We start from the raw sequence: 21,724 nt of genomic DNA, 5'->3' as shown, positions 1-21,724 counted from the left end.
GAGCCACTGCTCCTGAAGCTGAGCTTACAACACACATAGAAATGCCTGAGTCAAGGCTCAAAGCAGGAATATATATGTAGGAGGAGACTTGAGTCTCCACCCTGCTGAACAATCCAGTACAATTACTCTCAGAAGTTGCTCTCTTCTATGTTACCTAGAGTCCTTCTTTCTTATTCCGAGATACACATTGGTAGGCTCCTGATATACTGCTGTCTCTTCCTCTATATTCCTAGAAACTTTAACTGACCTGCACAGAATGTCAGAGTGGATGGAATTAGGAGTACAACAGAATACATAGTATTTAGAAATCAGAGATACATATAATCTAGACCTTTTACTGCCAGGAAAAGCTCAAACCTTTAGAAAATAATGTCTATTTATACATTTTATCTTTTCATGCTGCCTCTGAATACATAGTTACAGATATCCACAAACTTTGTTTCATAACATACTACCTTATGAAAGCTGAGATTAAGAGCATATGATTAGAAAACGGCAAGATTAGTCACACGCCCCTGCAGCAGGACCTGTTCTAGCACATTTCTTTCATCGTTTGAAATATAGTGCTTGCAACTGAGAAATGTACTGCACATTTTTCTAAACCAGATAGAGGTGGATTAGATCAATGGGCCAATTCAAGGACAAACAAAGTGTAGTTTTAGCTTCCCAATTCTAACCACAGTAGCAGAAGCAGTATACAAACGGTTCATGGTCATTCTGATAAAATAATGCAAATGTCAACAAATACTTGCTATGCATTACATTCGCATACAGTGTTTTCTGATATTAGGCATTATTGAGGTATGGATCCACCAACATTAAATTACACAAGATACTGGGAAGAAGAGATTATTCAAACTCCAGATTTTGTCAATGTCTATATGAACTCTTCTTATAGGATGAACATTTCTAAATCCTGTGAAAATCCATTCAAGTGTGCTCACAGACTTGGAAGACTACACACAGAGATGATATATGGTCTGATCTGTTATGCAAGTCATGCTTTGGTGTCCGACTTCTTGAAAAATACCCTGATTCTATTTTTAACTATTAAAAAAATCAGGGGTTTTCAAGTTTTTTGTATCATTTCCTGCATCTCACATGAATAAACTGCTCACATTACAAGGGATTTGCAGAGTCAGCCTGTGGAGAATGTTAGGTAATGTGGCAAGATAATGTTATGTTTTGTACAGGCTATGGAAAAGCAAACCTGTGGCTTGATGTGTGTCAGAGCTAGCATGAAAGCATGCTGCAAAGTGAGGATATTCAGAGCCACTGTGCAATGTTGGAGAGACAGGGGCTACTGCTGTTTGCAGAAGAAAACTGCTGAAAGTGAAAGAAAGTCACTTCCATCACTCCGAAACCTAATTTATCCTGTCCTGCTGAAGAGTCATACAGAGAACAAGCTCAGAGGATTTCAAATCCTTCCTAAAGGATATCTAAACTGGTATGTTTAATTATAATTCCTTGGGCTTGTAAAGACAAGCACAGCACCTCTAAGTGAGAAGTAAATTAGTTCAACAATAGATGGTTAATTGTAACTAACAAAGTCAGGCTTTCTAATACTGTCTGAGATGAAGTTGTGGTGGCTATATATTCCTCAAATGCCTTTCAAATATCCTCCGTCCACAAAGATCAGTGAAGTGTTTCACTCTCAAAAACACAGTCCTAAAAATAAGGGAAGAACAGGACAAAGTGACAGGCTTGGTGATGGCAGCAGTTACCTGACTCCATAGAACAAGAACCGCTGGGTAAAGACACATCCTGTATTTGCTTGCATACAGAAACAATAAAATTGAGTATGCTGAAGCTGTTCTCAAAAGCACATGGTGGAGAATGAGAGACGAAAAAACCCACCTCTTTCCTGCAACGTGTCCTATTCTTTTCAGTAACAGTATGTTTTGGTATTACCAGAAAGACACACAGTACTAAATAATAGCACAAATGTGGTTTCCAAGATGAGAGGGTCATTTAAATAAACCATCTAAAATGTTTCTCACAAGCACAAAACATTTTTGTCCCACACTGAAGAGGTCCTCATTTTTTAAGGGAAGCTCTGCACATATACTGAAGGATCAGGAGTGAAATATGCAAGACATTGCCAAGAGACCCTGAGAAAACACTTTGTGCATTGTGTTATATGTGTGTTACATAGCAGGTAGTTCACTGCCTAGGCCAAAAAAAAGCCTCACTTCTATTTAGTCCCACTAAAAAGTGTAGTGCTAGCAAACGAACAATGCATTTTTTTTTCTTTTATTACAGTTCATTTTAAATAAAGCCTTGTCATGTCAAGCATGATTTTTTTAAAAAAATTCTTCTGCGGTGTGTTAACTGTCTCATAACAATAACTATTCCGAGGTACTTTACTCTTCCCTTTGTAAAAGCATTGCAGTGTCTAATGCCTTGTTAAAAATAGAAGTCTGTAAAAGTCACAGTCTTTTCGCCAATATTATGAACACCAATCATCTGCAAATTGTTCTAATAAAACTCATTTAAGAATCAAATGTGGAATAGCAGCCGATGTAAATACTGTTTCAGTAAGTAAAAAATGTGCACGCATCAAACACGTAGTTACTGCATATCTCCCAATGAAGAAACATGCTAGTCCCATTCCTATTTTGAAAAACCAAAAGCCAACCTTTTTATTGCAATAGCAGCAGGACTACAAGGTGTGGCATGTATCAACAGGTTACCTACACTACCGCGTTATTTTGCTTTCCTCAGTCATCCTCAGGAAGTCAGCTGAAACTTCTTGCTCACGATTGTTCCAGTGAGCTCCTAGGAGAGGAAAGGGGTCATACCCAGACCCTGAAGAAAAGGTGGATAGACAACATTCAACTCTGAAACAGCAAAATATAGGATACCTTCAAAAAAGTTGGAGTTATTGCCAAAGCAAATTCCCACCCTTGCTTTGCTGCGTACAAAGCAGGTATCTGGCCTGGGTAGACACTGGTTTATCAAAATGCATGAGTCTTCCCTCTCTCACAGTGATGACAACTCATTAAAGAAAAAGAGTCACCAGCTATTACACAGATATTCACAGTGTTATGCAGCATGGGAGCTGCTCACCCTTAAACAGTGTAGTCTTTTTGGCTGCCGATTCAGTTTCAAGCAACAAACTCTCCCTGTTGGTCCCAACGGTATGTTATTTTCTCATTCTAGTTTGTCTGTTTAAAGTATTTGGGAGTGCTCATATGAAAGTGATGAATACGCTCATAATTATGTCCATCTCTGTAAGATCCAAACCTAAGAAAAATATTCAACAAAGCAAAACCATTACAACATGATTTAATCCATGCAATTAAATCATACACATACTACAGTATAATTAACACTTCTTCTGAATGTTCTAGATAATTTCAGACACAGGCCACAACCCTTCTTACATATAATTCATAATCTATGTATGCTATCTAACTAGAGGTCTCTAAGTATAATGGAGACATTTAATTACCCTGATTGGATTAAAGCCATGGACACTACAAACGGAACTCCAGCTGACAAAGGTGAGCAGTGTTTTTACCTAGTTAAATCCTATGCTCTTGAAGTTTTTTCTACTGACTTCAGTGGAGATATAATTTAACCCCCCCAGTATCCAAATACTCAACCCTGTTGTTAACATTGCACATTTTACTTTTGAAAATTATGGTGAAAATTGTAATTCTTGATGCCATATATAAATCTGAAAGTTTTGACTGCTGACTATTATGGTAGATAGATTTGCAAAAGTGAACTGTAGTCCTTATTCAAAATATCAGTGCTAAATAGCATTTAAAAGCAGTGTCATTGTACTTCAAAATAACTATAGCTAATTGAAAAAAGTTAAACTTATTCCTAATGGGTATAATATTTTCTGCTTACAGGCAGACATAAAAGTAATCAGGGCAAGAAAAATATTCTGCGCTGAAATCAACTGAGAAAAATATGAGTGTGAATGCTAACTTTAGGCAAGTTTCATCATGTGGAAAAGACTGGGCAAACTCCTGCTTAGACAGGAGGCCAGTGACTGAGTGGTAGATAAGAAGTGAGTAAGCTCAACTGTTAGGCATATGTAAGAACTTAATATATTCTGTATTATGCATGTTAGAAGTAGTAAATATGGCACTGCTGGAAATTGTCTCTTTGTGGCAACATCTATCTCAAACTTCATGACTCTTCCACTGATATTCAATGTAGAATAAATACCTTTCTCCATATTTCTCTTTCTTATGCAATGCCAGTGAAAAAATGACAGCATTCTAGAAATAAATAACTTTTTATGTAAAAACCTAGCCCTTTTTTCTTCTTGACAATTATAACATACTGCCTCAGGCATTATCCTTAATTTTTGCTCCAGTTATATCCTATGTTTTAAAATGCTTATGCAAGAAGTATTTAGCCTATACATGATATTTTGTGTTCTAAGTAACAGTACATTAAGACTGTGATCCTCAAAAGTGCTGAGAAACATGGGAGATCTCTTATCTATGAAGTGAGTCACCACATCACTTGGTAAATACCCCTACCAAACAATCTTAGAAATTAATCACCTGGGTGAAATAAGCATTACCTTCAATTTATGCTATGACACAGCAGACTGGTTTTCCCAAGGCACATGCCAAGTCAGTAGGAAAAATGGAATTACAAAACAGAAGTTCTTGCCTCCTTATCTTCTGCTCAGTTCAGTACTGACCAGTGCCTCCCACTTTAAGAACAGTTTTGTTCCTAGACTTCTACAAGATGTCATGTGCATCATCCCTTTCATTTCTTATGAGATACACTGACCTGGGATTGAAATGGATGTCCTCAGGAACTTGGCTGGGATCAGTGACAATTCTGTCATTGTCAACATAGCTATCCAAGTGATCTGGGATCCTAAATTTGGCCATCTGGACTTCTGAATCACTTAAACCACCATGAGATATGCGGGCATAGCCCAACCTATCAGATACACGGAGAGTTAGTTTGAAGAAATAACTCAAGGCAATTTCACCACATTCTTAATCATGTCTCTTTTTTCTAAGAGTTGTTATTTAACCTATCAACATAACTTTCCATTTCTTCACCTTAAAGTGCTCTATAAACACGAGCACTGTAACACAATGTCACAAGTAGAAAACACGAGAAAGCCTAAGTCTTTGACAACAAAAATAAGTTCTAGATGTAGAAACTTATTTTTTAAATTACAGTTTTAGTATACGCATACTGGTATAAGCTCACCAATTCTTTTCACTGAAGAGATTTTGAAATTCAAGGAAGGAACTCAAGCATGATGGAATGAGTAATGAGAAAAATTAGATTGCAAATGGGAGTTTTGTTGCCTTTTTTTTTTTTTCTCAATACTGTTACTTAAGACAGCTATCTAGTTTACTGGTTTTACTCCTGAGAACACTGCAGAATTTGCAATTTATTCAGAATAAGCTGAATTCCATTCTGGTACATACACCACCAAGAGAATGATCTACAAGCAATGTGGTATTAAAAGATATGGAGTGCATAGGTCCCAGCAGAGGAAAGTGCTTCAATATGGGCTTACACAATTAAAGTTTCCACTAAATCCAGCATAAAGCTTGGCTGGATTAGATCAGCATTTTGCTTCAACAAACCCTACAATCATAGTTCAAAATTTGATCTTCTGTGTCACATACAAATTAGGGCTTAGCCTTCATGTTTTAGAATGAAGCTGTAAAGCCAGAGCTTTGGAAAAAAAGTAGGTTTATGTTACCAAAGCAGATTAGATCTGAAGGCTTTTGACACAGGATGAAACCTGTAACACCGTCTTTGTAAATTATATTCAGAAATACACCAGTTCATCCTGAGATCGATGTTTCACATTACTTCATGATATATCTACCTGTCCATACATAATCGTTTAGGGATATAAGACTCTGCCACAATAACCTACAGAAGGGTGTAAAACTGATTGACATAAAGATATTTAAAACCAATGAATAAATGATCCACTTTAACATACCTTATTACGCCGCGATACATAATATAGCTACACCATCTGTCATGATCTGTACTGTCAATATCCTATGAGTGAAAGGAAAAAAATAAAAAATCAAACAAATAAGGCAAGCTTTCCTCATGGGTAGGCTTTAAGTCAGTAACAGAGCCAATGTGTAAACCTGCTGCAGAAAAACGTTTTGCCTAAAACATTGCAGTAAGGTAGAAAGGAAAAAAAACACTGTTACGCACAGACAAATCCAGCAACTTTTTGACATCTCCTGACAGAAAACCAAACTGCAGAAGTCAGTTTTAAAACAAAAGAATCACAGTATTAGAGGTTGGAAGGGACGTCTGGAGGTCACCCACTGCTGCCCCCATGCTCAAAGTAACTTCAAGCAGGTTGCTCAGGGTCTTATGCAGCCAACTTTTGCATATCTCCAAGGACAGAGATTTCACAACTTCTCTGGGCCCGTTCTAATGCTTGACAACCCTAACTGCGATTATTTATTTATTTTCTTCTGCTACTTAACTGACGTTTCCCTTGTGGCAACTGCTGTCCATTGCCTCTTGTAACTCCACCTTCTCTATAACATGTCAGGTAGCTGAAGACTGTATTTGAAAACGTGAATGTATTTTCTTATACGTCTAAGTTATCAAATTGAAATATTAAGCTGAATGTTTCAAATACATATTACCTCTAACTGTTAGAAGAAGCAGTATTTTTACATTACCTGGACATTTCCATTTTCTATCAATTCAGAATAATCTCTGGATCCAGGAGCTGAAGTGATATATCCTAGAAATACGACTTGCTTAGAGCTAGTCTTCAATAGGTTTGAAACAGCTATAGCCTGGAGTTTTCTGTCCAAGTCCTCTCTGAAAGAAGTGGAAAAGACTTAAACATATATACATTTTAGCACAGAATCTTTGTGCAATAAAATAGTAAACAAACAAATCTGACGCCTTTTTATTGCTCAGCATTAGAGAGTATGAAAGTTTACAGAAAGCTCACTGATTCAAAAGGATCACTATGCTTGACAAAAGCCACATGGTCATGGTAGGTGTAATTAAGGTTCTCCTTCTTACCATTATAGGAAAAACTTTTTCTATTACAGCTTTGGTTTTAATACTGATCTCATCACTAGAAAATGTGAAAGTGCGTGCTTTGGTTGTCTGAGGCTTTATCTCTGCCTGCACTTGAAATTTAATTGTGCTAGTGCAGAATGGTGCATAACAAAGAGCTCACATGCTAACAAATTTTTTATGATGGACAGATCATGGTTAATATAGTCTTAAAGTTTGGGTCACATAACTTATGAAATATAACTTAAGAGCTATGTCATCCCACTAGCACTGCTTAATTACATTTGGCAGGTATTCTGCATCTCTTTAACAAGATTTACACAACAGTTCCAACATGACCAAAAGCAATAGCATAAGTGGAGCCTGGTAAAATATGGTGTTGGATCCCATTCCCTGCCTTTGGATTTGTCATAACATAATGTAAAGATAGTTCTCCTTCTATGATTTTTCATGTCAATAGCTTTAAACAGTTGTGCAAAGCGTGTTCTCTTCTATATCTTGGTAGACTGGGCTAAATACCATTGAAACAGGGAGCTGATTTTGGAATCTGTAATCCCAAAAGACAACAAGAACCTAAATGCTGCTGTGCTTTCTAAATAGCAGTACTCCTGACTGAAGCAAATGCATTAGGGAGAAAGAGCACACAAACAGGAGACAAAAAACACCTGCCATTTAAATAGAGGCGTGACCTACGTATACGTGACGTTGCCTGCTCAGCGAGCTGCTCTTTCCAGAATTACACCTCTCCAGAAGATGGGTTTCTTTTAAAATGACAGAGACATTGCTATATTCCCACATTTTAGAAAGTCTTTTAAAAAATTCCTAGTTATTCAGTTTATGTCATCCTAAGCAGCAGATGAAAAAAAGATTTAAAACAAGCAGTTGTATGTGCCATTTAATTACAAATTCATTCACTTCAAAACAGTCTAACTGGAACTCATTTCCCATGTCTCCTATTTCCTCCTTCATCTTTATCTCATCTCTTTGTGAGGGGGGAATACAGTGCTATTTTCTTCTACTGCAACAAACTTTCTTGGAGAGGTAAGTCTCCTCATCTGTATGAGGCAGAAAATGAAATTCCTTTCTAGAGTTCAGATTGGGAGTGTTTTCTGGCAACTACATGTGTTTAGTAAAAGGGAAATCTATAAACAATTTCCATGCTTGGAGTGCAGCTTCTACGCAGGGGAAGGAAATGGGGAAGCTCAGTATGGGATAATGAGAGTACCTACTGCTTTCTGAGCAGCTTCTTTTTGTATTATAATCTGTACCCAATCCATAAATTTGCCTCTCCATGAATCACAACAAATATAAAAAGAAGTCCAAATCTTACTGTATTACCACAAACGTGCTAGATATTGCAGAAAATAAAACAGAAAATACAGCTACACAGAGCACCACAAAACTTTCCCTTATTAATATTCATTACACATAAATAATTAAGACATTGTTTTAAAGTAAAGAACTGAAATCTTTTCCATCACGTATTTGAGTTATTGATATAATTCTTCCTTTCAGAATCCAGAGATTAGATTTCATATTTCCAGTTTTACATAGCGAGAAGATCACTGAATGGGTATTTTTGTTGCTGTTTCAACACTGTCACAGAATCATTTAGGCTGGAAAAGACCTTTAAGATCAGAATCCAACCATTACCCCAACACTTCCAAATCCACCATGAAACCATATCCTTAAGTGCCACATCTACATGTCTTTCAAATACCTCCAAGGATGGTGACTCAACCCCTTCCCCAGGCAGCCTGTTCCAATCCTTGACAACCCTTTCAGTAAAGACATTTTTCCTACTATCCAGTCTAAACATCCCCTGGTGCAACTTGAAGCCGTTTCCTCTCGTCCTGCTGCTTGTTACTTGGGAGAAGAGACCGATCCCCACCTCGCTACAACCTCCTTTCAGGTGGTTGTAGAGATTGATAAGGTCTCCCCTCAGCCTCCTCTTCTCCAGACCAAACACCACCAACTCCCTCAGCCGCTCCTCATAAGACTTGTTCTCCAGACCCTTCACCAGCTTCACTGCTTTTCTGTCCTTTCTTGGAGGCTTCAGAATTGTTACTTTTTATTTTAATACATATCAATTGTCCATTAATGCTATCTATCTGTAACTATCTGCAGTCATTATGGAATATAACAGACCTATTCCACATGCAGAAAGTCAGAAGTATGCTATCCTGCACTGAGATGGATGTATAGCCCTATTACTTGTGGTTTTGCAGAACTATATATTTATATCTCTAGTAAGTCAGATATTAGGCTCAGCCAAGTTTTGCATGATACATCTGTCCCTTTTAAGAAATGCTTCAAAATTTTAAACCAGTAACTGTGTCACAGGATTTCCTCCAATATGCCTTGTTAGAACTAGTGTTACAGCAGCAGATTTTAAAGGGTACAAAAGAATTCCCAGAAGTTCACAAATTACAGTCATGTTACCCGACTTTGAACAACATATTTAACAATAAATAAAATACCCACTCTTCATTTCCAAAGTGGGCAACAACAAAATCAACCAGTTTCCCTGTGAAGTTGACAGTCATGGAGATGGCAGGTGCAATCTCTCCTTCTGGCGACGGAAGAAGGTGATGGGTAGATTTTACAATTGGATACCTTGATAGTGCCATAATCCTACATGAGAAGAGGGAAACAGTTACATTTTGTAGTTCACAAGTATCACAACTGTGAACTAAGCGGATAAATGTGATCAGAAGACTAATGGTCACTGAACTCAAACCATCAGACCAGAACACAAACCATCTCTAGCAGATTTTTCTGAATATTATTTAAGTACGTCTAAAAACATCAAATTCATTCCTACACTAAGTACTACCTTTCCATATATATGAATTCTTAAACTGAGCCTTTCCAAATCTGCATCCTCAGACAAAACAGAATTTTATACTGCCAGTAATTGAAATATATTTTTTTAGAAGCAGAAGCAGGTAGAGATACATATTTAAAGTGGGAGATATCTCAATCTTTCAGCTGCTGTTTGGAGTCAACCTTAAAACCATTTTGCATCAGGTTTTTCAAAATGCTTCACGAAGAAAATGTCAGAGAATTACTTTTCTGCCCCATTCTGCATCACTTAAAGACCCAGGCTCTGGAAGAGGAAAGTTACTAAATTTCCCTCACATATGGCAAGAACTAAGTAGCCATTGCAACATCACTAGGAATTTCCATCTGCCATAGAGACCTGCATATCCCTCTGGAAAAAAGCGCCACATCATCAGCCACTATTTTCCAGAGGGCAAAGATATTCAAAGGTACGCAACTGGTAGCTGGTCAAGCATTAAAGTAAATCAGACTCAAAAAATCTGGTCAAATAAACATGTGCTATTCTATGCCCATTTCCCACTATACAGCCCCAGATGGATTTAATGAATTCAAAACTTCTAATAACTCTAGGTGCAGTCACATTTTCCAACTGCTGTCACATTTTTAGGTCTGAAATCTAAAGTTCTCATAGGCCAGAACAAAATATTGAGAAGAGCTAACCAGGTATAGTACTCAGAATGCTGGACTTCCAAATCTGTATGTTAAGAGGCAGGATGCTATTCTCTGTGCCACCAAAGCCAAAATAGCTTACAGGGGCAGGCACCAAAACCTGGTCACGTTCAAGGATGCGAAAACTCCATCTGCATTGTACTGTAATGCTAAGGAATCAAAGCGTGTTCTTAAAGACAAGATCCAAATGTGACTATGGTGCTTATTATTCCATTTATTCTTTCCCCAAGTTCTACTGGAGTTAGTATTGGGTAGTGTATTTATATTTATTTACTGTCACTGTGCATGTAAAAATGACTCACCCCCAAGTGTGATCTCTTGTGCTTGGACCAAAATCTGTGTAAAATCCTAGTCTTTCTCCTAGCCACATTGTTGGGTCATTGTTCCCAATGAATGGTTTAGAGGCATCACTCTCTATAATGGTGATAAAATCTGCACCTAAAATGAAGAAGAAAAAAGAAAATATTTCCAAATTTATACCAGTGACATATAAATGGGATTTATAAATGACTATGTAATGTCGTCATTCCCCTTTTGATTACACAGGGATGGACATAAGACCTTCAGGAGTCAATCAGGGCAAATCTTAATGCTGGCAACAAAGTCATGCCCAAATTTTCAGTCACTGTAGGCTGCATAGCCTGTGATGGAGAGATGTTTAGTGTTTAGAGGACATAGCTCCTCCCTGGTGCATAACAAGACACATGTGGCACTGCACAGTACAGCTGGCCTGCACATACCTAATGCGGATCATTTCAAAAGCATTAGACATAATATGCATACACAGATTAAGAGCACAGTAGTGAGTCTACTACTTTCAACCTGATGAGCAAGTGCTGCACGACACATCTGCACTTACCTTCACCTACCAAACCCTATTCTGCTCCAAAGGGTCCTGTGCAAGAGGGAGCAGGTTGCTGCTGCCAAAACAGTAAATCAGCCCATAGCAACGTAGCATCAGCCCCCAGGCATGGTAACAAAAGGGTTCCCAGCTCTAGTGAATTGTTGATCATCCACAACCACCTCACTTTCTCAGGGCACTGTGGTCCCACCCTGTTTACGTGCCGAGTTGTGGTTTTGTCAGGGGAACATGACAGGGTCCCCTATATTTTTGCTGCAGGATACAGGAAGAACTGTGCACTCCATCAAAGAACTGGCAGCTAAGAAAGAACTGCCCGTGCCTGAAGGAAGGTGGGAGTCTGCAAGCTGGCCGCAGGCTGGCTGAACCACCCAGGCTCACCTTAAGCAGCAGGTCGGTACGGCTGCAGCAGCAGCAAGTGCTCCCTTCTTGCTGAGATCATGCCCCCCTTGGAGTGCTCCCCTCCTCAAGAAGGCAGATCAAGTCACCACTTCATCTGCAGCCCTTCTATAAGGAATTAAGACTGCTCCATCCCACACCCCTATTGACACATAAGACTTTTTGCCTTTGAAATGTCTTACTAAGCACTACGAAAGCAATGTTAGCAGGGAAAATGGTAGCTCAGAGTACTTTTAAGTGGATTCCCAGATTTTTGCTTACATCATTAGCATACATGCTGGCTGCAGAAGCAATGACTGACACCATTGGGAGGGGCTGGTGTTGGTTCCTTTCAGGGCAGACAGGAGTTTCAGTCACAAAAGCCATTACATGTTGCTTCTTCACTATTCCAACGGAGGTAATATGAGCTTAAGGAATGCACGCCACCACATCTTTAAAGATAACACCTACGCTGAAGAAGTTAGCCACTCTTTCCTCTGTGGCTCTCTAAATCAGCTACTTTTCTTTCGCAAACAAATCATTTAAGAATCTCCATCTTAACTCTGAATGCATTAATACATTTCCTGGAAATGTTAATGTGGTATTTTATATAACGCTATACATGTAACATAAAACTCCAGAATACTGTTTCTAGCAATCAGGAATTAACATTTTTTTCATTTATATTTTGGAATTTGCTGCTTTTTGACTTACCAGGTGCTTCTTTTAGAAGTGATACTTCATTACCACAAAGAAATGCTCAATGAACATAACCACATAAGTCACTTTTTCTAATATTTGTGATTTTAAACCATAGGTACCAGAAATAAATGCATTCATTACAGTTAATAAATAAATATGCAAAGATTAAATAAATACTCAGACATAACCCATGAGCTATGGAATCACAAAGGTAAAAGAATGCCCCAAATTTCAATTCATCAAATGTCCCAGTTGTTTTCTCATGTCACTAGGCAGCCTACAGAGCTCAGCCCACTGAACCTTTGGTCACAGGACAACAGAGTGAATCAGCCTGTTCCCTCTTCACTAACTCCTGAGCATCTCTGCCACAAAAGGGGGTTGGACAAGATGATCTCCAGAGGTCCCTTCCAACCCCTACCATTCTGTGATTCTGTGAAAATCAAGGCTTGCACAGCAGCACCTGTGCCAGTGCCTTCCCATTGTGTCACTGTACTCCCCAAAGTACATTCAAGCCATAGGAGGAGAGGAGAACAACAAAGGCTGGAATGACACAGATGCTTCCTAATCTCCTGAGCTGCTTTAAATCTTAAAGTCCCAGTTTTCCCTATCTCATGGGTATCACAGAAAACACCTACATACAAGCACCACTGGTCAATTCCTTTCAATGCACCCTGCAGCAGCATTAATCTTTGGTCCAAATTCTTCACCTCCTATAGCTAATTTTCCAGCCAAAACCCTGTCCATGAGTAACAGGTTAGAGACCCTTCTTTACAGTGAAATAATGACAACTCAACCAAGCTACAATCACTATTTTTCTTTCATATGTTGCTCTGACTCAGTGATGGAAACAGACTTGTCTGCTTCTCCTCTGTACACCTTGTTTGGGGCATTTTAATTTCAGGCCCTTTAGGAATTATATAATGCTTCACAGCTAAAAATAAAAAACACAGAGAAGTTACAAAATATTAAATTTGATCTTAAAGGATATTTATCATTATCTCATTTACACAAAGAATTTCTCTATAGACAAGTAACCCATCATCAATAGGAGAAAAAAATCCAAATAATAACAAAAAGTGTTTCCTCCAACCAAAAATCCCTTTAAAACATAATTTAAAAAGATCATCGCGTCTACAAATGGATTTTTCACAGAAGTGATTGTGTTGGAACAGCTCACAAATTCAGGAGAAAGCCACTAGACACAGGTCCTTGAGCTAATGCAAGAATGGACTGAGTAACCCAGCTGGTGTTCTTGCTTCTGTCTCTTCAGATGAACCCTCTCAAATATAAATGAAGTGGAAAAATAGTTACCTGTCTGATTAAGCAAATCAGCTGATCCTTCCAAATTAGACCATCCTTCATTGTCATATGCAAATCTAAAAGGCCAGATCATAGCAGAGAAGTCTCTTTTTGGAACCTCCAAAAAAAAAAAAAGTCCAGTACAATTTGACTTTCATGTATTATATCTTTGCAGTCAACAACATGAGATACATGGTGCCATAAAAGACACGCAAGAAAAGATGTTTTAACCAACATATTTACCTAAGAAAGCTGTCAGGATTACAAAAGATTTTAGCCATTTTTGAGAAAAATCTGCTATTAACAAGAGGAGAAAAGTCATCCTAGTTAAAATGAATTTGTACAAGTAACAGTAAATAAATGAATGTGAAAGAAACTACAAATTTTTTCATCTTTCTAAGAGGAACTACCCACTTTTTTTTCACACTCTAAGGTACTACAAACCTGGATGAGTTCTAAAAAGAAAGCCAGCTATGTATGTCTGTGCACGTGTGTGAACACACAGGTGAGTGTGCGCACATACACAATTTCTACTTAGCTCTTATCACCTTTTCTGCATCTTTTCCTGCATTTGTCATCAGTGATTTCTCTAACAAAAAAAAAAAAATACCAGCAGGAATACATATCAATATAAATACATATCATATAAATATAGAAGCATAGAATTCCTTCAGCTGGAAGGAACCTCAGGAGGTTATCTATTTAAACTTCCCCTACATAAGATCAGGCTGCTAATAGGATTGTCCAGTCAAGTTTTGAATAAAATTAAAATAAACTAATTTATAAAAGTAACATCCAAATTGAATATATGAGGCAAGCATCTCTCGGTTTCTCAGCATATTTTTTTCTTCAGAGCAGCACTACAAATCTCCAAAGACGCAGGCATTTCTTGCGTTCAACAGGAATTTACACATTAAACTTTTTGCATCTTAATTTCTGCATTATTGTTGCTGAATAGTTGGATACTGGTACAAACACTTCTTCAGCACCAAGCAACCCACCTAAGATCTCACACATGCATTTTCCTGTATATTTGAAAATTACCCTTTTCACAAACACACTACTCACCCCTTGGCCCAACTTCTTCTGGTAAGTTTTATAACGTAGACCCAATCCTAGCAGACCAACACCAACAGCCAGCCACAATACTTGAAACAGAGAAACACAGAAAAGTTGTTTTTAAAGCAAGAGAAAATAATGTCATGATTGCAGTTAAACAGAACTGGGTACACTGTCGTTCTAAGGTGTGCTATTCATAGAATGGGGAATGTATACATTTAAATTTCCACATATGCCAGTGATAACACCATTCCAAAGTAGTGTACTTAAGAGTATCTATATGTGTGCAGATACACTTACATTCTCCAAAAGACAATGGAGCAGATACAATAAACCAAATATAATAATAAACCAAAGCTCCTTGGATTATTTACATTAAAATTATACCTACTGAAGAATTCATTACAAAGACCAAAAAGAGCATCATGTAAACCTTCCAGTGCTTCCCTCTCTCTGCTCAAGGTAAGCATTCATAGTACACAATTTTTATTTTATATTAATACCATGTGTGGAAGAAAATACAGTTTACTTCGCAAGCCTCTAGATGTCAGAAAGATGTGATCCCTGCCAGACCTCCAGAGCTGTCCTTTGTTTGACACGTTCTTGGAAAGGCACTGTGGCTTCACAGAAGGCAAATTCAGAGCCTTCCCATTGCTCCTGTAGCCTTCCAAATAACTGCAGTGGACACTTAAGAGCTCTCAGGGTTTGGCACAGTGTAACTGGATGATCAAACACTCCTGCAGTCATTTCATTTGCACAGTGGCATACGGTAATCTAAACCATTTCCATAACTCCAGTTTATTATTTCATCAAATCTTTAAACAGATATGTAATCATTTTTAAGCAAATTTTCTAGAACAATTTTGTGTAAAATTTAAATAAACTTTACCGTGAATGATGTCAGAAGAAAGGACATGCTGTTTACATTAATAAATGCCAAGCAATTTCATACTCTGACAGATGCAAAGGTGCTTAAGGGGAAAGACGAGAAACAATACAAGTCTGGACATGATGCAGAACTACAAGAGTTACTGTTGTAATGTCACAAAATTAGCTGAGCTGTGCTTTGTGACACAGTACGTTGAAGTATTTACTCACTTTTCTGAAATGTTTTTGAGTAGTAATATTTAAACCCCTTGCACTGGTGCTCACGGTGCCTCTAACACACGCTCTCAGAGGCCGCATTGTTCTGGCCCCTAGAATATGGGGTAAAGACCTTCACAAAGATTTCCGAAACAGCCCTGAAAACTGGTGAAGCACTACTGTCTCCACTTTCCAAATGCAAAATGAGGTAAGTAAATGCTAAGTGATTTGATCCAAAGTCACAGAGGAATAAAAGATGTAGGAATTTGAACCTTCAGCATCCTGATCTCTGTAGGATTAGCATGCCCCAATGCCTAGCAATTTTTTCCTTTACCAAACTTCACAACACCAACAGACTTTTTCCTTAGAAAAAGTAAGCTAACAATGAAAATTAATCTGAAGCTCAAATGATTGTAGAGAAATACTTGAAAACATAATTTGGATGGATTCCAGAGGTTTATAAGCCAAAACGCAATAAAACCTCAAACATTTTAGTTTCTCTTTAAAATCTAAGGAAAAAAGCAGACCTCATACATATCACCTGGAAAGCTGGCATCCCTAGGCATAGTTCACAGGCAGAAGAGGACAATGTTTCTCGAGGATAGGCCTGGTCTGAACGTGCAGCAGGGCATCAGGATTGTGTAGCGATGTGAGCCACACAGGCTTTGCAGGAGACTGTCTCCTCACGCCGGAGGAGTGTCAAACCATAAAGCAGCTCCTGGGCCAGCTGAGTCCCATCCCACTGCCAGCCAGCCCACACAACCCTATAGAGGGTGTCACACTGAACTGCTTCAAAAACAACCTACCGCGTGGGCTGAGAAATCATTCATATCTTTTGTATACACATGTAATAAGTCCCAAGATTGAGAGGCTGCCTCCTCAACTGCCAAAATGAAATCACAAATGATACCAAAATCCATTTTTTCATTTCCTTTTTTCTCCAGTTCACTTTTTTTGTGTGTTCATTTAACACACTCCATGAGGAATAGCCTCTCTCTCAACCGTAATCACAGTGAATCACCTCCTCAGCTAGTATAAGTCATCATTAAAACTGTAACTAGGGCAATACCAACTACAAGTCCGGCTCTAAAACTAGCACCAAAAAAACATCTGAGCAAAACACTCCACTGCATTACTCTTTTTCGTCAGACAGTATTCCTAAAGTCATGGAAGAAAGGAAGTAAAATTATACTTACGTAATTTAATATAGTTTTTACTCTTTTTGAATAGTGGTTTTTGGTTGCTTTTCATTTCAAAGACAGAGCTAAGGTCTTTCTTAGGTCCTGTTAGAAAGACTACTCCGATACATAACATTATAAACCCTGTAAAAATATAAGTAATTAGTTTTTTCATAGAGCTTTAACATATTAAACATTGCTCATAAACACACCATTTACCAACTCCCAGCTGTTATGTTACATTCAACCTTATGGCTCCAACAACAAAGACAATTCAAAGCACAAACACAGATAAATGCCATACCTAATGTAGCAATGCAGGCAATAAGAGATTTATTGATAGAGAATATCCCACTTATCTTTGTCACAGAATTCACCTCAACTATGGCTGCAGCGCTTCAACAATTTTTAATTTACACTGTTGTACTTGTTGGCATAAGCATTGCTTCCAACAAAATGAGCTAGTGACATTAAACATGCCACTAATGATAAATATTTCAAAAAAATTTTTCAAAATCGTAGTATTGCAGTAAGAAGTCAAAGCTAAAAGATTCTTTAAAATGCCACTGAATACCTGCTTCACACAAAAATCATGACGTTCAGAATTACATTGTCTGAGGTTGGTTGTTTTTTTTTTCAAATAAGCTGCTGCTAAGATTTAATACACCTGAAACAGACTTATTAAACCTGCTTTGTGCTGATGACTGAAGAGGAAACCTGATAGTAAAAGAATCTATCCAAAGACCCCTTCACATTACAAACTCTACTCCAGACTATGGTGAGCTCCAAAATACAGCCCCCCTTTGGGTCTTTCAGGCTGAGCACAAGGGGGGCTACTGATACTAATGCATTTAACACCTGTTCTTGCTCTTCCCTTGCAAGCCAGCAGCCTAAGTATCATGATATTACCAGAAAACAATGTGGTCCCCAGCATCAGGCTACATCAGGTGCTAACCAAGCAATCCTCCGAACCTGTCTCATTATTCACTATGGAAATGCGGAGATATTTTAACTCTGCTGCTACTACTGGGTCCCACTACTGCACATTTTCTCAGGTTTCTTTGGTTAGTGAAATACTTGTTTAAAGACATTTTTTCCCTTCCTCCATTCATGTACCAATTGGGAGAACCATAAAACCAAAAATATTTTAATCCTTTGACCAGGGGCAAAGTAGCAAATCTTTCAGCAGACCTCCCCACCTTCTGGTTGGAACCGTAACACCAACTTCCACAGAACATCAAGCACACTTAGCCAGCACTCTCAAGCAAGATTGATTTGCAGTAGAGTTTCAGGGTATTACGTCAAAAAGGCTAGCACACAGTAGATAAATTATGCTAAAATGCTTCCAGGCCCCTATGGATGGCTACAAGTCCCAGCTCAGCCCAGCACTTCCAAAGTTTACTGGAATTAACCTGGACAAGAGCAATTAAGTTACACCTACAGATTACGGAACCTTAAAATAACAGCTTGATGAAAAAATACATTGTTGATTGTATATCAATCTCTGCAAATGAACTCCTCTGCCACCAAGATACAAGTAACGCATTTTGATGTAGGAACTACAAAAGCAATTCCTCAGCAGTTTGTTCTAAAGCAGTGTAAGCAGACTGCAGCAGCTTGGGAGGGGAGTTTAACACGGCAGGATCTTGTATTCTTGTGCTCCAGAGCCAACAGAAGCAACTGTGCCTTTTGAGAATAGACAACTAAGCACACCTATAGATAAATTTTAAAAGCTAGTAAGCGACTTCAGTGCACTAACTGTTGCAATGCACTGTGACGGTATCTTTTCTTTCCAATAGGTAGTTCAGATACAACAGCACAAGGTCTTTTCCCATTCCTTATGAGCTAAAGGATCCAATTATCTGCAAAGAAAATGTGGGAGCCTAATGAATTGGATAAGAGCTCTGCTGGAGAAGGTATATGTGCTTAATACCTTTGAGGCATAGTTAATTAACTATAGAAGTCATGTTTTATTTCAGAGTTATAGCTGAAGATTAAATAACCATTACTCAGTATTTTCTTATTGCCCTTACTTGTTACATTAGTTGTAGCGAGAGTTTGCAAACCAGGAAGCTGGGTCTAGTGCAGTGAAGAAGAGGGCACGCACAAAACCTTTCTCAAAGGGAGACTGATTTAAAGCCATTAAAGTTGATAGAACACCAGGGATCCAACCCCTCAGCATTATGTTACATCACACTGAAGCAGCACAGAAGCTTTGAATATAATGGTCTTACTTTCATTGTCACTCTTCCTGGTGCAGTTCCCTACCCAAACTGCAGCAAGAGAAAGGCAGGATATTGGACAGGAGGAGAAAGCAAGAAATAGCACTTGCACCTGAAAGAAACCAGAAGAAAACAAGCAGTTTGCCAGAAAGCCAAGCTGTAAGGGAAGAAGTGCAGCAACAAATACACAATTTCATGGTATAATTTGCAAACCTTTGATAAGCAATGAGATGGCATCAAAAAGACAAAAGCTGGATTCTCAGATGGAATATGAACTCACGTAGTGCCATCAGCTGAGACAGGTTCAGTTCACAGTTTTCTTTTTACCAAAGAGAAAGTTTGGGCCATCTCTGTGTTACTATCCAGTGATCGTGCCAGGTGAATTAATTACAAGTGTGTATTCCAAAGGAAGTGACAGAGAGGGATTTTATATAACAGCTGTTCTTTTGTCAAAGCATTACTCAAGAAAGCATTTGGCACTCCTCTACCACATGCATTTTTCATATAACTTAAATAAAATTAACTGAGATAACTGTCTCTATAGACCACCAGAGTGCTTTCAGAACAAAGAAAACTGCAATAAATGTAACGGAACTCTCCTCAAAACATAACAAACTGAAACCCTGCATGTGATTGTCATAATATATGAAATACATATGGATTCTAAGAAACTGGAGTGACAGAAAGTGGATGCAAAGACCTTTACGAAATCGAAAACCATTGGAGCAACAAGTCAAGCACAGTATTCATTAGTCCTTTTCAAACAAAATATAGAATAAGGCATCACATTTTAGAATGTGCCACACACTTAGCCCAAGACAATGTTTGGCATTATTTAAATGTAATTAGTGATGTATGCTATTGAAACACGTCAGTATCTATTAAGAAAATAATCCTGGAGACAAAACCAAAGCAGTTTGGTTTCATTTCCATCTCCCCACTTCATCAAGGGATCATTTTGCCACAGCCTTTGTATTTGTTCACCTCAATTCTTTCTCATTGGCAAATACCTGACAATTTGTTTTTCTTCTCTCCTGTTTGCATGTTTCTGACACTGCAGGCTTATTGACATTCCTCCAAACATGCTGGTGTGTCCACAAAGCATAAGGTAGAGCCACATGGAAACAAAGCTCAGGTCTCAAATGGAGACTAGCTAGATCGGCAGGATGCTGCACTCTGCTCCTCAGAGCAGGGCTAAATAATTCACTGAATTATGTTACAGTCCCAGTAACACAGCCTTTATAAACCCCTGAGCTCCCAGAAACTGCACTGTTACAGGAGGTGCCATACTGCTATCTTAGGTAGCTAGCATACAGGTGCATTGAGACCCTGGATTGAAGCCATATTTTTAGGGTGACTGATTAACAGGTCTCTTCCTCAGTTGTGAACTGAGTTATCAGACTTTTTTCAATTTGTCATTTTTCCCTCAACAGAATTCTATTTTCTGCCCACATTTTAAACTATTTCTAAAAGTAAGGAAACAAGTACATTATTTTTTGCATGTCTCACTAATTTTCTCATAGAAACTCTTACCATAGTAAATCAAATAGAAGCTGAGCTTTTGGAAAGACTATTTATACACTAGATACATTTTAAACATCTGATTGAGGCTAAAGCAAGCATATCTGTATTTGTTCATAGTCATAAACATACCTAGAAGAAGATGGGAGCTTTCTCTAGCGTAAATTCCTCCAGGTACAAATTTATAAGCTGTACACCACACACAGAAGAATAATTCAAGAACATAGGCAAGCATGGCTGTACTCATGGCTTTCGCAGGATACAGACAGCTAACAAAGCATCCAGCCAGTTGAGGCCACAGACACATAGTAAAGACAGCAAGAATATTGCCTGCAACCGCAGCGCTCCAGGTGTGTAAATAAAGGAGACCAGCCGAAGATGCTAAACCTGTGAAAGGACAGAAAAGAATAGAGTAAGTCACAGTCAGGTATATTATCCGCCACCTTCTTTTTCACATTCTGTCTAGGGAAAAAAGAGTCTGGGAAATATAACTGTGCTTTGCAGCCACGAGAACTGCATCACTAGAAGGACAACTACTCCCTTACAAAGACAGCCTCTTACTTTCCCCAATATCTCATTCTCTTAAAGATTGCCTATTCAGCTGAAAACAGTGCAGCAAAAAGAAAGCAGAGAAGCATCATCAAGAGCCAAAACTGAACAGGTTTTCTTACACAGAGCTTTCCCAGCACAACTGAGGGATGATGCAGTTTCTAAGAGGTTAACAGGTCTGCCTGTTATGAACCTCTTTTAACATAATATAGAAAGAATCAAATAGGTTAATGCGAAAACATACCTTTCCCTGATCTTCTCTTCCTTTAGATAACCATATGATGGGCAAGAAAACAACTATTAATCTTTTACTAACTTCAAGGTGCCTGTTTTACCACACTGTCTGA

The 21,724-nt window shown here is 38.3% G+C and overlaps 2 protein-coding genes across 4 annotated transcripts in view; both read right to left on the bottom strand.

Annotated features, from left to right (window-relative positions):
* Window positions 1–21,724, bottom strand: part of DCUN1D4 (defective in cullin neddylation 1 domain containing 4) — a 204,734-nt gene that overhangs the window by 47,709 nt on the left and 135,301 nt on the right. The gene's annotated exons all lie outside the window — the stretch shown is intronic.
* CWH43 (cell wall biogenesis 43 C-terminal homolog) overlaps window positions 2,331–21,724 on the bottom strand; it is a 28,823-nt gene continuing 9,429 nt past the window's right edge. Inside the window, exons 7-16 of the mRNA XM_064449390.1 lie at window positions 20,961–21,215; window positions 17,104–17,229; window positions 14,834–14,913; window positions 13,778–13,883; window positions 10,830–10,965; window positions 9,499–9,648; window positions 6,663–6,807; window positions 5,954–6,015; window positions 4,765–4,920; window positions 2,331–3,246 (exon numbers count right to left, since the gene is read on the bottom strand). Coding sequence (XP_064305460.1) covers window positions 3,159–3,246; window positions 4,765–4,920; window positions 5,954–6,015; window positions 6,663–6,807; window positions 9,499–9,648; window positions 10,830–10,965; window positions 13,778–13,883; window positions 14,834–14,913; window positions 17,104–17,229; window positions 20,961–21,215 — 1,304 coding nt within the window. The 3' untranslated portion in view covers window positions 2,331–3,158. The remainder of the gene's footprint in view (window positions 3,247–4,764; window positions 4,921–5,953; window positions 6,016–6,662; window positions 6,808–9,498; window positions 9,649–10,829; window positions 10,966–13,777; window positions 13,884–14,833; window positions 14,914–17,103; window positions 17,230–20,960; window positions 21,216–21,724) is intronic.

Source organism: Phalacrocorax carbo, chromosome 4 (assembly GCF_963921805.1).
Source record: "Phalacrocorax carbo chromosome 4, bPhaCar2.1, whole genome shotgun sequence".
NCBI lineage: Eukaryota > Metazoa > Chordata > Aves > Suliformes > Phalacrocoracidae > Phalacrocorax > Phalacrocorax carbo.
Note: the sequence above shows the minus strand (reverse complement) of the source record. Positions and strands in the feature narration are given on the sequence as shown.